The sequence below is a fragment of the Anser brachyrhynchus genome, assembly GCF_964034855.1.
Source record: "Anser brachyrhynchus genome assembly, contig: SCAFFOLD_305, whole genome shotgun sequence".
Taxonomy (NCBI): Eukaryota; Metazoa; Chordata; class Aves; order Anseriformes; family Anatidae; genus Anser; species Anser brachyrhynchus.
The window spans coordinates 70,028-85,376 of NW_027664111.1; the positions used below are offsets into that span (position 1 = coordinate 70,028).

Genomic DNA, 15,349 nt, shown 5'->3' on the forward strand with positions numbered 1-15,349 from the left:
ACATGGGGATATGGGGACATGGGGATATGGGGACATGGAGATATGGGATATGGGGACATGGGGACATGGGGACATGGGGATATGGGAACATGGGGATATGGGGACATGGGGACACGAGACATTGGGACATGGGGACATGGAGATATGGGATATGGGGACAGGGGGACATGGGATATGGGAACATGGGGACATGGGGATATGGGGACATGGGGATATGGGGATATGGGGATATGGGGACATGGGGATATGGGGACATGGGGATATGGGGATATGGGGACATGGGGACATGGGGACATGGGGACATGGGGACATGGGGACACGGGGACACGGGGACACGGGGACATGGGGATATGGGGACATGGGGATATGGGGACATGGGGACACGGGGACATTGGGACACGGGGACATTGGGACATGGGGACATGGGGACATGGAGATATGGCATATGGGGACATGGGGACATGGGATATGGGGACAGGGGGACATGGGGACATGGGGACAGGGGGACATTGGGCACCGTTGGGCACAGGGGTCCCACGGCTCACTCCCCCCACCCCCTCCCCCTTTTCCCCCTCCCCCCTCCCGCCCCCCCCCCCCCGTCCCCCCCCCTCCCGGTGCCAGCGGAACCGGGGCTGACCCTGCCCCGGGCGGGGGCGGTGGCGGCGGGGGGGGCGGCGCTTCCTCAGGAAACCCCCGGCCCCGCGCCCGCTGCTCCGCGGGGACCGGCGGCGGCGGCGGCGGCTCGGCGGGGAGCGACCGAGGGGGTGCGAGGGGTGCGGGGAGGGGGGGGGTCGCACCGGGGGGTGTGTGTGTGTGCAAGCCCGGGGGAGTTGCACGGAGAAGGGGTGCAAGGAGGTGGGGGTGCAAGGAGAGGGGGGTGCAAGGAGGGGGGGTGCAAGGAGGTGGGGGTGCAAGGAGGGGGTTTGCACGGATGGATGGGGGTTGCACGCCCCGGGGGGGTTGCACGGATGGGGTTTGCACACTCGGGGGGGGGTGGGTTGCACAGAGGGGGTGCGTGAAGTGGGTGCGCGCTTGTGGAAGGTCGCACGGATGGGGTTTGCACGGAGCAGTTCGCACGGAGCGGTTTGCACGCTCAGGGGGTTTGTGTGCTCCGGGGGGGGATTGCACGGAGGGGTTTGCACGGAGGGGTTTGCACGGAGGGGTTTGCACGGTGGGGTTGCACGACGCAATTGTACACTCATGGGAGTTGCATGAGTGGGTTTGCACGGGGGGGGGGGGTGCGCGGAGCGGGTGCACGCTCACAGGGGTTGCACGGCTGGCTTTGCGTGGAGGGGATGCACGGAGCAGTTGCACGCTCATGGGGGTGGCACGTGTGGGCTTGCACGGAGCAGTTGCACACTCACAGGGGCTGCACCGGGGGGGGTTGCACAGAGCGGTGTGCATGGCAGGATTGCACGGAGAAGTTGCACGGAGGGGTTGCACAGAGCAGTGTGCACGGTGTGGTTGCACGGAGCGGTGTGCATGGCAGGATTGCACGGAGAGGTTGCACAGACCGGTGTGCACGGTGTGGTTGCACGGGGGGGTTGCACAGAGGGGTTGCACAGAGCGGTGTGCACAGAGGGGTTGCACAGAGGGGTTGCACAGAGCGTTGTGCACGGTGTGGTTGCACGGAGGGGGTTGCACGGAGCAGTGTGCATGGCAGGATTGCACGGAGAGGTTGCACGGAGGGGTTGCACAGAGTGGTGTGCACAGAGGGGTTGCACGGGGGGGGTTGCACGGAGCGTTGTGCACGGTGTGGTTGCACGGGGGGGTTGCACGGAGCGGTGTGCACGGTGTGGTTGCATGGGGGGGGGTTGCACAGAGGGGTTGCACAGAGCGTTGTGCACGATGTGGTTGCACCGAGGGGGTTGCACGGAGCGTTGTGCACGACGGGGTTGCGCAGCGGCGTGCACAGGGAGGTCTCCCGGTTGCACCCGTTGAGGTGCCCCGGTGCCACCCCGCTGCCGTGCCGCCCGCAGGCCATGCCTCTGCTGAAGAAAGCCCCCAAGGAGGAGGAGGAGGATGGCGACCCCTTCGCCGCCAGCCCCGAGAGCCGCTACAGGCGCCGGGCCACCCTGGAGCGCCTGGTGGGGCTGGCACCCTTCGGCCGCGCTCGCCGCCCCGGCCCCAAAGCTGGGGACGGGGACGGGGACGGGGACGGGGGCCGCGCACGGGGGCTGCGGCGGCGTTCCGAGGATTTCGGGCTCCTGCGGAGGCTGCCGGGGCGGCGCAAGGCGAGCGTGGAGGCCCTGGCCGAGCGGCCGGTCCCCAAGCGCAGCTCGCTGCTGCGGCTGGCCCTGGGGACAAAGGGACGCCGAGCGTCCCTGGCCGAGCGCTCGCCGCCACCAACCGAGCCCGACGGGGCGCCCGATGGGGACGGGGAGACCGGGGGACGGCGGCAGGAGGCGCGCAGCAAGGCCAAGGAGCCGCTCTCAGGTGAGCGGGGACGGGGACGTGGGGCTGGGGGCAAGGGGACGGGGGAGAGTTGGGTGGGGATGTGGGGACGTGGGGATGGGAATGGGGGACATTGGGATGGGGACATGGGGATGGGGGACGTTGGGACACAGGGATGGGGGCGTGGGGTTAAGGGACATTGGGATGGGGACGTGGGGATGGGGACATGGGATTAGGGGACGTTGGGATGGGGATGTGGGGATGGGGACATGGGGACATTGGGATGGGGACGTGGGGATGGGGACATGGGGGCGTGGGGATAGGGGACCTTGAGATGAGGATGTGGGGATGGGGGACATTGGGATGAGGACGTAAGGATGGGGACATGGGGACACAGGGATACGGGACGTGGGGATGGGGACATAGGGATGGGGAACATTGGGATGGGGACGTAGGGATGGGGATATGGGGGACGTGGAGCGCCCAGCTGGACCTCCCGGCCGCCGGGTCTGCAGCACCCATGGGTGCCTCCCACACCCAGTGCTGGAGATCCTGGAGCTGATCCAGCGCCGGGAGCTGGTGGCGGCCGACGAGCAGATCATCGCGCTGGAGGCCGAGTGCGTGGCGGCGGCGGCGGCGGCCGCAGGGGTGGCACCGTCCCCGCCGTCCCCGGTCCCCGCGGCGGGGCGGCAGGCGCGGGACGTGGCCCTGCTGTACGAGGCGCTGCTGGCGCAGCTCTGGGCGGTGGTGGGCGAAGCGGTGCCGGCCGGGCGCCCCTACCCGCCCCTGCGCCTGGTGGTGCGAGTGCTGGAGCAGGAAGAGGCGGCCGACCGCCGGCACCCGCCGGGCACCCCGGGGCGCCCGCGCGCCCTGCGGCGGCGCTGGCAGGAGGCCGTGGGGCGAGCGGCGGGCGAGCGGCTGGCGCAGGTGGCACCCGCCGCCGGGCTGGGCGCGCGGCTGGCGGCGCTGGCCGGCCGGCTGGTGGCCGACCTGGGGGCCGTGCGGTGCCACGTGGCCCCCGCGTACCCCGCCGAGTACGGCGCCTTCGGGGTCTACGCCCGCGGGTACCACCGGGCACTGGCGCAGCAGCTGGGCGCCCTGGCACAGCGGCCCCTGGCCGTGCCCGACCTCTACCTGCTGCTCGACTGGCACAGCAACGCCTACCCCAGGTGAGACGCCCGGGCTGCCCGGTGACACCCGTGGGACCCCGTGGTGCTTGGCCCCTTGGCACGCCGGGCACCCCTTGTCACCCGTGGGACCCCGTGGTGCTTGGCCCCTTGGCACGCCGGGTGCCCCACTGTCACCCGTGGGACCTCATGGTGCCCGTCCCCTTGGCACGCCGGGCACCCATTGTCACCCGTGGGACCCCGTGGTGCCCATCCCCTTGGCACGCTGGGCACCCACTCTCACCTGGTGCCACCCATGGGACCCCTCAGCACCCATTCCCTTCACACTCTGAGCACCCCTTGTCACCCATCTCCCCCCCCCCCCCCAGCCCACTGGGCACCCGATGCCGCCCCCGTGTCCCGCTGTGCACCCCCGGGGCTGTCCCCAAGGCGGTGGGTGGGTGACACCGGGTGTGTTGCGATGCCGCCCCGGGTGGGTGCTCTGAGGGCTCTGTGCCCGCAGGGAGGTGCTGGGGCACCCCGAGATCGGGGCCCTGCTGCAGGCACAGGCGCTGGGACCCCTCCTGCCCCCCGAGACCCAGCGGGGCCTCGAGAGGTCCTGCATCGCCGCCGTCAAGGTACGGCCCCGGCGGGTGCGTGGCGGGGATGGGATGGGCACCGGGGTGGCACCGGGGTGGCATCGGGGTGGGGACACCGTGGGCACTGGGGTGGGACTGGGGCGGGCACTGGTGGCACTGGGGTGGGCTCGTGAGGTGCACTGGGGTGGCACTGGGATGTGCATGGGGACAGAAATGATGAGCACTGGGGTGGCACTGGGACAGGCACTGGGGTGGCACTGGGACTGGCATGGGGCAGACACGATGGGCACTGGGGTGGTACTGGGACAGGCATGGGGACAGAAATGATGAGCACTGGGGTGGTACTGGGACGGGCACTGGGGTGGCACTGGGATGGGCATGGGGACAGACACGATGGGCACTGGGGTGGTACTGGGACGGGCACTGGGGTGGCACTGGAATGGGCATGGGGACAGACACGATGGGCACTGGAGTGGCACTGGGATGGGCACTGGGGCAACACTGGGACTGGCATGGGGACAGCCACGATGGGCACTGCGGTGGCACCAGTTTGGGCACTGGGGCGGGCACCACGACAAGTCCCAAGGCTGGGGGCAGGCGTTGGCCCTGCGCCCCCCCCATCCCCATGCTCGGTGTCCCCACGCGTCCCCGGTCCCCAGGCGAAGGTGGAGGTGGCGGTGGCGCAGGAGCTGCAGCTCAGCGAGGACACGTGGGCCGAGGAGGCTTCCAGCGATGACCTGCAGGAGGGACTGGCCACCCGTGTCACCGGGGTACGGCTCTGTCCCGTGTCCCCAGCCCCTTGGGGACCCGGTGCCCTGCAGGGTGCCCCCCGCCCCCGTGGGGCTGCCTGGGTGTCCCACAAGATACCGGGACACCGGGCCGTGGGGAGCACGGGGGACGTGGAGGGACATTGGGGTGGTGGCTGGCACCCTAGGGGACAGCAGGGTGGTGGCTGGCACCCCCAGGGGACACCGGGGTGGTGGCCACGTCCCCGTCCCCAGCGGTGCCCGTGCCCACAGCTGCTGCGGGCGCACGTGGACCGAGCCCCCCAGATCACCCCCGAATTCGGCATGGAGATGGCCCACAGCCTGCTGGGCGTGCTGGTGGCCTTCCTGCACAGGTGGGCACGGGGACACGGGGTGGCATGGGGACAGGTTTGGGGACAGGGGGCATGGGAGGGCACAGGGACATGGGGTGGCATGGGGCATGGGGCACGGGGGGACATGGGGTGGTGTGGGGACAGTGGGGGCTCGGGGCAGAGGGGCGGGCGCGGAGGTACGGGGGACACAGGGCTATGGGGGGACAGGAAATGGGCGTGGGGACATTTGGGAACAGAGGGGACGTGGGGGGGACAGCAGATGGGCACGGTGACATGAGGAACCGGGGATGGGTGCAGGGACACGGGGACCACAGGGGACACGGGACAGAGCTGGGATGGGTGTGGGGGGACACGTGGGGGACAGGGGGCACTGGACGAGCGTGTGCCAGGGTCCCCAGGGTGCCACCGTGGGTGACCCCCGTGGGTGCCGCAGTTTCCAGCGGAAGGTGGAGCGGTTCCTGGAGGCCCCCGGCGAAGCCACCCCCCCTGACGGTGCCACCGGCCGGGCCATCGCCCTGGTCAACTGCTGCCCCCCCTTCAGGTGAGGGCACCCCAGGCACTGGGTCCCTGGTGTCTCCAGGGTGCTTGGGGGACTTGGGGTCCCTGGGGTGCTGGGGGTCCCTGGTGTCCCTAGAGTGCTGGTGGTCCTTTGGGTGCTGGGGGTCTCTGGTGTCTTCAGGGTGCTTGGGGTTCCTGGGGTGCTCAGGGTGCTTGGGGGTCCCCTGGCATCCCCAGGGTGCTTGGGGTCCCTGGGGGACTTGGGGTCCTTGGGGTGCTGGGGTTCCCTGGGGTGCTTGGGGTCCCAGGGGGACTTGGGGTCCTTGGGGGTCCCTGGTGTCCCTGGGATGCTTGGGGTCCTTGGAGGACTTGGGGTCCTTGGGGTGCTTGGAGGTCCCTGGTGTCCCTAGAGTGCTGGGGGTCCTTTGGGTGCTGAGGGTCCCTGGTGTCTCCAGGGTGCTTGTGGGTCCCTGGTGTGCCCAGGGGTCGTAGGGGTCCTTAGGGTGCTTGGGGGATCCTGGTTCCTGAGGTCCCTGGGGTGCTTGGGGTGCTGGGTGTCCTTGGGGAGCTTGAGGTCTCCAGGGTGCTTGGAGTCCCCAGGGTGCTTGGGGTCCCCAGGGTGCTCGGGGATCCCTGGTGTCCCTGGCGTCCCCGGGGTGCTGGGGCACCCTTCAGCACCCGCTGACTGCCCCGCGCGGCAGGGCCTTCGCCGAGCGCCTGGCGCAGTTCGGGCACCCGGAGGGCGAGGAGCCACGGCGCCAAGCCCACGCCACCCTGGACAAGGTGACGCGGCTCTGCAACCACGTCCTCACCCAGCGCCTCTTCGAGGACCTCAAGGTGACCGCGCGGCGCGGTGCGGCGGGGGTGGTGCCCCAGGTGCCCCGGGGTGCCTGGAAGGGTGCCCACCCTTGGGTGCTGAGCTGGGGCGAAGCCCCTGGTGGTGGCGCCCATCTGTTGGGTGCTGGGTTGAGGTGAAGCCCCTGGTGTTGGCGCCGCTGTTGGGTGTTGGGTTGAGGTGAAACCCCTGGTGGTGGTGCCACCCTTGGGTGCTGAGTTGAGATGAAGCCCCTGGTGATGGCACTACCATTGGGTGCTGGGCTGGGATGAAGCCCCTGAAGTTGGTGCCACTGTTGGGTGCTGAGTTGAGGTGAAGCCCATGATGATGGTGCCACCCTTGGGTGCTGAGCTGGGATGAAGCCCCTGGTGGTGGTGCCACCACTGGGTGCTGAGTGGAGGTGAAGCTCCTGCTGTTGGTGCCACTGTTGGGTGCTGGGTTGAGGTGAAACCCATAATGATGGTGCCACCATCAGGTGCTGAGCTGGGATGAAGCCCCTGGAGTTGGTGCCACCATTGGGTGCTGAGCTGGGATGAAGCCCCTGGTGGTGGTGCCACCATTGGGTGCTGGGTTGAAGTTAAACCCATGATGGTGGTGCCGCCGTTGGGTGCTGGGTTGAGGTAAAGCCCCTGGTGGTGGCACCCATCTGTTGGGTGCTGGGTTGAGATGAAACCCGCTGTGATGGTTCCACCATTGGGTGCTGGGCTGAGGTGAAGCCCACGGTGATGGTTCCACCCCTGGGTGCTGGGTTGAGGCGAGGCCCCCTGGGTGCGACGCCGGGGTGTCACCCACTGGGTGCCTGCCCCTCGCCCAGCCCTACTTCAACAAGCTGATGAAGCGCAAGTGGCTGACGAGCTCGGACGCCTTCGACACCATCGTGATGCTCATCACCAGCTTCACCCAGAAGCTGCGCCCGCTGCGCCCCGAGCCCTACCAGGTGGGTGCCGGCGGCGGCGGGCTGGGTGCCGGCGGCACCCGTGGGTGCTGACCCCCGTGTGTCGCAGGTGCTGGTGAGCGAGGTGCACCGGCGGGTGCTCATCGAGTACGTGCGGCCGCTGCTGCAGGCGCGCCTGGTCTGCACCTCGGCCAAGATGCGCGCCCGTGTGGCCGCCCGCCTGGGCGACGAAGCCCGGCAGCTCCGCGAGCTCTTTGGCCGCTTGGTGAGCACCGGGACCCCCCCCCCCCCCGGCACCCACGGGTGGTGCCCCCCCCCCCCCAGGTGGCACTGAGACTGCTGTGCCGGCAGGATTCGGCCTCGCCCTGGCTGGATTCGGTGGTGCCGCGGCTGCGGGAGCTGCTGGTGCTGGAGGACACGGCGGCGCTGCAGATGGAGGTGGGCGTCCTGGTGCGCGACTTCCCCGATGTCCGGTGAGTGGCGGTCCCCAAGGGGGTGGGGAGGGGGGACAGCGGTCCCCGGGAGGGTGGCACGGCCACGCAGGACACCCTGACCCCGGGGGGGGATGGAGCCTGGTGGCACGCGTGGCCCCATGGGGATGGGAGCGGGGTGGCACGTGTGTCCCCATGGGGATGGGAGCGGGGTGGCACGTGTGTCCCCATGGGGATAGAAGAAGGGTGGCACGTGTGTCCCCATGGGGATGGCAGCATGGTGGCACATGTCCCCATGGGGACAGGAGCAAGGTGGCATGGCCAGGCAGGACGCCACCTCCCCGCAGGGACCGGGGCAGGACGTGGTGTCCCCACGGGTGGCAGGACGCCGCCTCTGTCCTTCCCGGCAGCCCCCGCCCGCTGCCGGTCCCTCCTGGCCGCCCGCCGCCGCCGCGTCCCGCGCCAAGTCCCCTCCCCGTCCCTGGGTCACCCGCGGCCGCCCTCGGGGCTGGTGGCACGCGTGGGCCCTGCAGGACAAGGCCGGACACCCCCGGGCGCGGGGCCAAGCTCCGGCGCCTGGCGGGCTTTAAATAGCCCCAGTCAGGCCTTCAACTGGGACCAGTTAGAGCTGGGAAGAGGGCTGGCCCCAGAGCTGGCTGCACGCTCACACCGAAGCGGGGTGCCCCCTCACCCCAATCTGGGTGCAGTGCTCACCCCAAAGATAGGTGCCTGCTCGCCCCAAAACAGGGTGCCCACTCTCCCCAGTCTAGGTGCCCACTCACCCCAAGCTCAGTGCAATGCCCACCCCAAATAGGGGGTATTCTAACCCCAAATCTGGGTGCCCAGTCACCCCAAGCTGGGTGCCCAATCACCCCAAGCTGGGTGCGACGCTCACCCCAAGCTGGGTGCGATGCTGACCCCAAAGCTGGGTGCCCACTCGCCCCAAAGCAGGGTGCCCACTCGCCCCAGAACAGGGTGCCCACTCCTGCCCAGCGGGGTGCCCACTCACCCCACACCCAGCCCCCTGCTCCCCCCAAGCACCGCGCCCCCCCCTCACCACCCCGCTGGGTCCCGCAGGAGGAAGCACGTGGCGGCGGTGCTGGACGTGCGGGGGCTGCGGAGCCAGGCGGCGCGCCAGGAGATCCTCGGGGTGGTGAAGGACCTGGAGCAGGGCGAGGGCGAGCCGGGGCTGCCGCGCGAGCGCGCCTTCTTCTCCGAGCTGGCCGTGACGCGCGAGGCGCGCTGCCTGCCCTTCGACCTGCAGCGCCTGGCGCGCCTCTCCCGCCTGCGCCTGCGGCGCCCGCACCCCGAGCGCCCGGCCGAGGCGCGCCTGTGAGCCTGCCGCTGGGCGCTGCGCCCCGAAACTGGGCGCGAGGCCGTGCGCCACAGCTGGGTGCAGCGCTGTGCTCCAGAGATGGGTGCACGCTCGCCCCGAAGCTGGGCACACGCTCACCCCAAAGCTGGGTGCATGCTCGCCCCTAGCTTGGTGCGGTGCTGCACCCAAAACTGGGTGCAATGTTGCACCCCAAAGCTGGGCGCACGCTCACCCCGAAGCTGGGTGCATGCTCAACCCTGGCTTGGTGCGATGCTGCACCCAAAACTGGGTGCCACATTGCACCCCAAAGCTGGGTGCAATGCTGGACCCCAGACTTGGGTGCAATGTTGTGCCCCAGACCTGGGTGCATGCTCACCCCAAAGCTGGGTGCATGCTCACCCGAGCCCTGAATGCAATGTTGCACCCCAAAGCTGGGTGCATGCTCACCCCAAAACCGGGTGCGTGCTCACCCCAAAGCTGGATGCAACACTACACCCCAAAACTGGGTGCATGCTCACCCCAAAACCGGGTGCGTGCTCACCCCAAAGCTGGGTGCGTCTCCGTACTGCAGAGCTGGGTGCATTGGGGCACCCCAAACCTGGGGGTGCTGCAGCGCCCTAAGGCTGGGTGAGCGCTGCACCCCAAAAAACTGGGTGCACCCTACGGCTGGGCGAGCGCTGCACCCCAAAACGGGGTGCATGGCTCGCTCTGGGCGCTGCGGGACCCCTGTAGAGAATGCCATAAAAGCTGTAATTTAACGCCAGCCCGGGCTCTGCTCTCGCTCCGGGTCCTCGCACGTGGCACAAGTGGGGACAGGGGACCCCTCCTTGGTGTATGGGGGGGCCACGGGGCCACCGCATGCACAGGGCTGGGGCCACGTGCGAGGCCGCGTCCCCGTGCGCCGCCGCCGCAGGGGTGGGGAGGAAGGAAGCGCCGCGTGTCCCTCGTGTCCCTCGTGTCCCTCGCCGGGAAGCCGGGAAGCCACCGCAAGGGCAGGGAGGGAGAGGGGGGGGGGACACCGCTTCCCGGCATCGTGGCCTCGTCCCACGGTGACGGGGACCCCAGTGGTGGCTTGGGGACAACCCAAGGCGCGGTGGCCGAAGCCACCGGGGTGGCCGTGGCGGGGGGGATGTGGGACACCGAGGGCTCGGGGTCACCTTGGCCTTGCTCCATTCAACCCCACCCTGACCTGGCGCTGGCGCCCGGATCCGGCGCCTCTCGGGGACACCCTGTCCCACCCGGCGGTGGCAAGGGGACGGCCACCCCCTGCCCGCCGTCACCCGATGTCCCCTGAGCACCCGCCGCCGGCTCGCCGGGGGCTCCGTGCCCTGCTTTGGGGGGACACGGATGGGGCCACCACCCCTGTCCCCGTCTTTGTGTGTCGTCCCCGTCCCCTGTCCCCCCCCTCCGGGTCCCGCACGGCGCCGTGGCAAAAAATAGGCGAGTGCCGGATCCGGCCAGGAAGGAGCAAGCGCTAAAAATAAGCGGCCCCGGCACAGCCCCGGTGGGAGCGGGGCCAGGGCCACCGTCCCGGTGCCGTGGGAAGGGGCCGGTGGCGGCGGGGGCGGAAGCGGCAGCGCCGGGGCTGCGGGAAGGGCAGGGGGGGACCGGGGGGGAGCGGGGCCCCAGCGGTGGCACCGGGGAAAGGGGGGTGGGGGGAGGGAGGCCGGGGACGTGGTGTGGCACGGGGTGGCGTGGGGATGTCACCGTGGTGGGCGGCGAGGGGATGGGGATGGCACCGAGTGGGGACACGAGAAGTGAGGGACGGGACGGTGAGGGGGCACGGGGATGTCACCGTGGGGGGACACGTCGGGCCAGGGATGTCACCATGTGGGGACACTTGGGGCTGCAGATGTCACCATGCAGGGACACATGGGGACAGGGATGTGACCTTGTGGGGACACGTGGGGCTGGGGATGTCACCGTATGGGGACAGGGATGTCACCGTGCCTGAGCACATAGGGCCAGGGATGTCACCACGTGGGGACACGTGGGGCTGGGGATGTCACCGTGCAGGGACACATGGGGACAGGGATGTCACCATGTAGGGACACATGGGGCTGGGGATGTCGCCATGCAGGGACACATGGGGACAGGGATGTGACCTTGTGGGGACACAGGGGGCTGGGGATGTCACCGTATGGGGACCAGGATGTGTCACTGTGCCTGAACACAGGGGGACAGGGATGTCACCATGCAGGGACACAAGGGTATGGGACTATACAGGGTACAGAGGTGTCACCATGCAGGGACACGGATGTCACCATGCAGGGACACACGGGGACGGGGATGTCACCATGCGGGGACACATGGGGACAGGGATGTCACCATGCGAGGACACGCAGGGAAGGGATGTCACCGTGCAGGGACACACAGGGACACGGATGTCACCACGCAGGGGACAGGGCTGTCACCCCAGGGGTCTCCAGCAGACCCCGGGGACAGAAGCGCCCCGCAGTGCCACAGACCCCCAGGTCCCCGGGGTGGGGGGGGGCGGGACGCGGCGCAGGGTGTGCCCCGTGTGTCCTGGCGTGTCCCTCCCACCGTGTCCTGGCGTGTCCAGCCGTGTCCTGGCGTGTCCCGCGTGCCAGCCCGGCGTGAATCACCGCGGGCCTGACGTCAAGGCCGGGCGCGGAGGAAAGCGGCGGCAGGAAACCCCCCCGGGGGGGTGGGGGGGGGGAGCAGGGGGCAGTGGGGCCGGGGGGGGGGGGGTTGGAAGGGGTAGGGGGGGTAGTGGAGATTGGGGGGGGGGGAGGGGGGGGCAGGGGCGCCCACCAGCGGTGGGGTGGGAACAGCCCCCAGTGGCGGGTCTGGGGATCGGGAGGGTCTGGCTGCTGCCCCCCGCCCCAAAGTGGGCAGGGACCCCCCCCACAGACTGGGCAGGATCACCCCAAACTGGGCAGGACCACCCCAAACTGGGCGCTGGCTGCCTCCAAACTGGGCAGGGACCCCTAAAACTCACCAGGACCAACCCCCCCAGACTGGGCATTGACCCCCTCCAAACTGGGCAGGGACCCCTAAAACTCATCAGGACTGCACCCCCCCCTCCCGAACTGGGCAGGACCCCTCAGACTAGGCAGGACCCCCCAAACTGGGCATTGACGCCCCTCTAAACTGGGCAGGGACCCCTAAAACTGGGCAGGAGCCTCCCAGACTGGGCAGGACCTCCCCTCAGACTGGGTATCAATGCCCTCCAAAACTGGGCAGAACCCCTCCAAACTGGGCATTGAGCCTCTCTAAACCGGGCAGAAACCCCTAAAACTGGGCAGGACCCCCCCTCCAAATTGGGCAGGGACCCCTAAAACTGGGCAGGAGCCCCCCAGACTGGGCAGGACCCTCCCAAACTGGGCATTGGCCGCCTCCAAACTGGGCAGAAACCCCTAAAACTGGTCAGGATCTCCGCCCCAGTACTGAGCAGGCCCCCCCCAGACTGGGCATTGGCCCCCTTCAAACTGGGAAAGGACCCCTAAAACTGGGCAGAAGCCCCCCCCAGACTGGGCATTGGCCCCCTCCAAACTGGGCAGGGACCCCTAAAACTGGGCAGAAGCCCCCCCCAGACTGGGCATTGGCCCCCTCCAAACTGGGCAGGGACCCCTAAAATTGGGCATAGCCCACCCAGACTGGGCATTGGCCCCCTCCAAACTGGGAAGGGACCCCTAAAACTGGGCAGAAGCCCCCCCAGACTGGGCATTGGCCCCCTCCAAACTGGGAAGGGACCCCTAAAACTGGGCAGAGCCCCCCCAGACTGGGCATTGGCCCCCTCCAAACTGGGAAGGGACCCCTAAAACTGGTCAGAAGCCCCCCCCAGACTGGGCATTGGCCGCCTCCAAACTGGGCAGGGACCCCTAACACCGAGCAGGACCCCCCCAAACTGGGCCTTGCCCCCCCCCCATACTGGGCAGCCGCCCCCAGCCTCTTGGCACCGTCGCCCCCTGGCGGCCGCTCGTGGGGCTGCAGGCGCAGCCCTGCCCCACGGCCTCCGTGTCCCCATGGAGCCCTGCCCCGGGTCCCACTGTCCCCACGTCCCCACTAACCCCTGTCCCCGTGGTCTCCCCGTCCCCAGAAACTCCCTGTCCCCCTGGATCCCTGTCCTCTGGTCCCAGTGTCCCTATATCTCCACTGACCCCCTGTCCCCATGCCCCCCTTGCCCTATAGCTTCCCTGTCTCCAGTACCTCCCTATTCCCCAGATCCCATTGTCCCTATCGACCCCTGTCCTCACAGGCCGCCTATCCTACAGCCTTTCTGTCCACAGGTCCCCTTAATCCCTGTCCCCATGGCCTCAGAAGCTCCCTTGTCCCCCTGTCCCCATGGACTCCCTGCCCTATATCCTCCGTGTCCCATTATCCCCACGTCCCCTTTGCCATATAGCCTCCAGAAACTCCCTATCCCCAGGTCCCGTTGCCCCTATGCCCCCACTGATCCCTGTCCCCACGGTCTCCCTGTCCCTACTTCCCATTGTTCTTATATAAAAACATGGGATAGAAAGCCCCTGTCCTATAGCCGCCGTGTCCCCAGAAGCTCCCTGTCCCCAGGTCCCATTGTCCCTACGTCCCCACTGATCCCTGCCCCCAGGTCCTGTTGTTTTTATAGAAAAACGCGGAATACAAACCCCATGGATCTCCAGCCCCACGAACCCCCTGTCCTATAGGCTCGGTGTCCCGGATCCCTGTCTCCAAGTCCCCTTTGCCATATAGCCCCCATGGCTCCAGGAGCTCCCTATCCCCAGGTCCCATTATCCCTATGCCCCCATTGATCCCTGTCCCTAATTCCCACTGTTCTTATATAAAAACCTAGGATATAAACCCCCTGTCCTATAGCCTCCACGTCCCTTATGTCTCCAACTATCCCTGTCCCCAGCTCCCCTTGCTTTTATGTCCCCGTGGATCTCCAGCTCTACGGACTCCCTGTCCTACAGCCTCCATGTCCCCAGGTCCCGTTGTTTTTATATAAAAACATGGGATCTAAACCCCATGGATCTCCAGCCCCACGGGCCCCCTGTCCTATAGCCTCCAGATCCCCTTTTTTTTTTACTATATATAAAAACATGGGATCTAAACCCCATGGATCTCCAGCCCCACAGGCCCTCTGTCCTATAGCCTCCAGATCCCCTTTTTTTTTTACTATATATAAAAACATGGGATCTAAACCCCATGGATCTCCAGCCCTATAGCCCCCACAGCCCCCCTGTCCCTCCTTATCCCTAAAAGTTCCCCCCCCATATCCCCCTGCCCTACACCTCCTTGCACCCACGCTCTCCCTATCCCCCCTAAGACAATCCCCTCCCCATTTACCCCAGGACCCCAGAACCACGGACCCCCCAGGGGAACCACGGCCCCCCCTCACCCTTCCCACCCCACAACGCAGAGCCCCCCAAGCCCCCCCAGGGCGAGGGAGGGGGGGGAAGAAGAGACTCGGGGCCGATCCGAAGCTGCTTTATTGGCCACGTTGCGGATGGGGCGAGCGCGGACAACGCGGGAGGGGGGGGGCGAAAGGGAGAGGGTGGGGGCGCGGGTGGGACCGAGCCCGTAACAGAGTCACAAAATACAGCACAGGCAATAATAATAATAATAATAAAAAATTAAACATCTCCCGGAGGGGGGGGGGAGGCAGCCCCCCCCCCGCAACAAAAATATATATATATAATATATAGAGAGAGAACAGAGTCAACGCTGGCAAAGCTTGGTCACTGAGAAGGGGACGGCGCGGGGTAGGGGGGGGACGCCGGGGGCCACCGAGGGGGGGGCCCGTGCGGGGACAGAGCCGTTCACAGTGAGGCAGGGGTCGGAGGAGGGGGGGGACAAGCAAGGTGGGAGCCCCCCCGGTGCCAGACGGGTGCTGGAGGTGCCACCTGGAGCCCCAGCATCAGCGGTGGAGCTGGGATGCGGAGCGTGGACCGCGGGCACCCCGGGGTGGGGACGCCGCGAGGAGAACACCCCCCCAAGACCCCCGTGGCAACGGGGATGGGGGCAGGGACATCTCCAGGGGGAGGGAGACGGCGCACGAGTCCCCCCCCCGGGACGGCAGGGACGGGGCACGGCCACCTGCAAGGCGGCAGAGGTGCCGCGGGGACTCCCTAAGGGTGAGGGAGACGCGGCAGGGTCACCGCTGGGGTGACGGAAGGGACACTAAGGTGACGGGAGACGCCACAGGGTTATGGGAGCGGGCATCTCGGGGCA

The 15,349-nt window shown here is 68.1% G+C and overlaps 1 protein-coding gene across 1 annotated transcript; it reads left to right on the top strand.

The window, feature by feature from the left end:
• Window positions 1-653: 653 nt before the first annotated feature.
• On the top strand, window positions 654-9,428 carry EXOC3L2 (exocyst complex component 3 like 2). The gene is made up of 12 exons (XM_080608443.1): window positions 654-764; window positions 1,980-2,436; window positions 2,936-3,563; window positions 4,024-4,138; window positions 4,759-4,869; window positions 5,119-5,219; window positions 5,632-5,739; window positions 6,398-6,533; window positions 7,346-7,468; window positions 7,536-7,691; window positions 7,778-7,899; window positions 8,935-9,428. Exons 2-12 carry the CDS (start codon window positions 1,983-1,985, stop codon window positions 9,191-9,193), a joined length of 2,313 nt encoding a protein of 770 aa, XP_080464569.1. The 5' UTR covers window positions 654-764; window positions 1,980-1,982; the 3' UTR covers window positions 9,194-9,428.
• The last annotated feature ends 5,921 nt before the right edge of the window (window positions 9,429-15,349 follow it).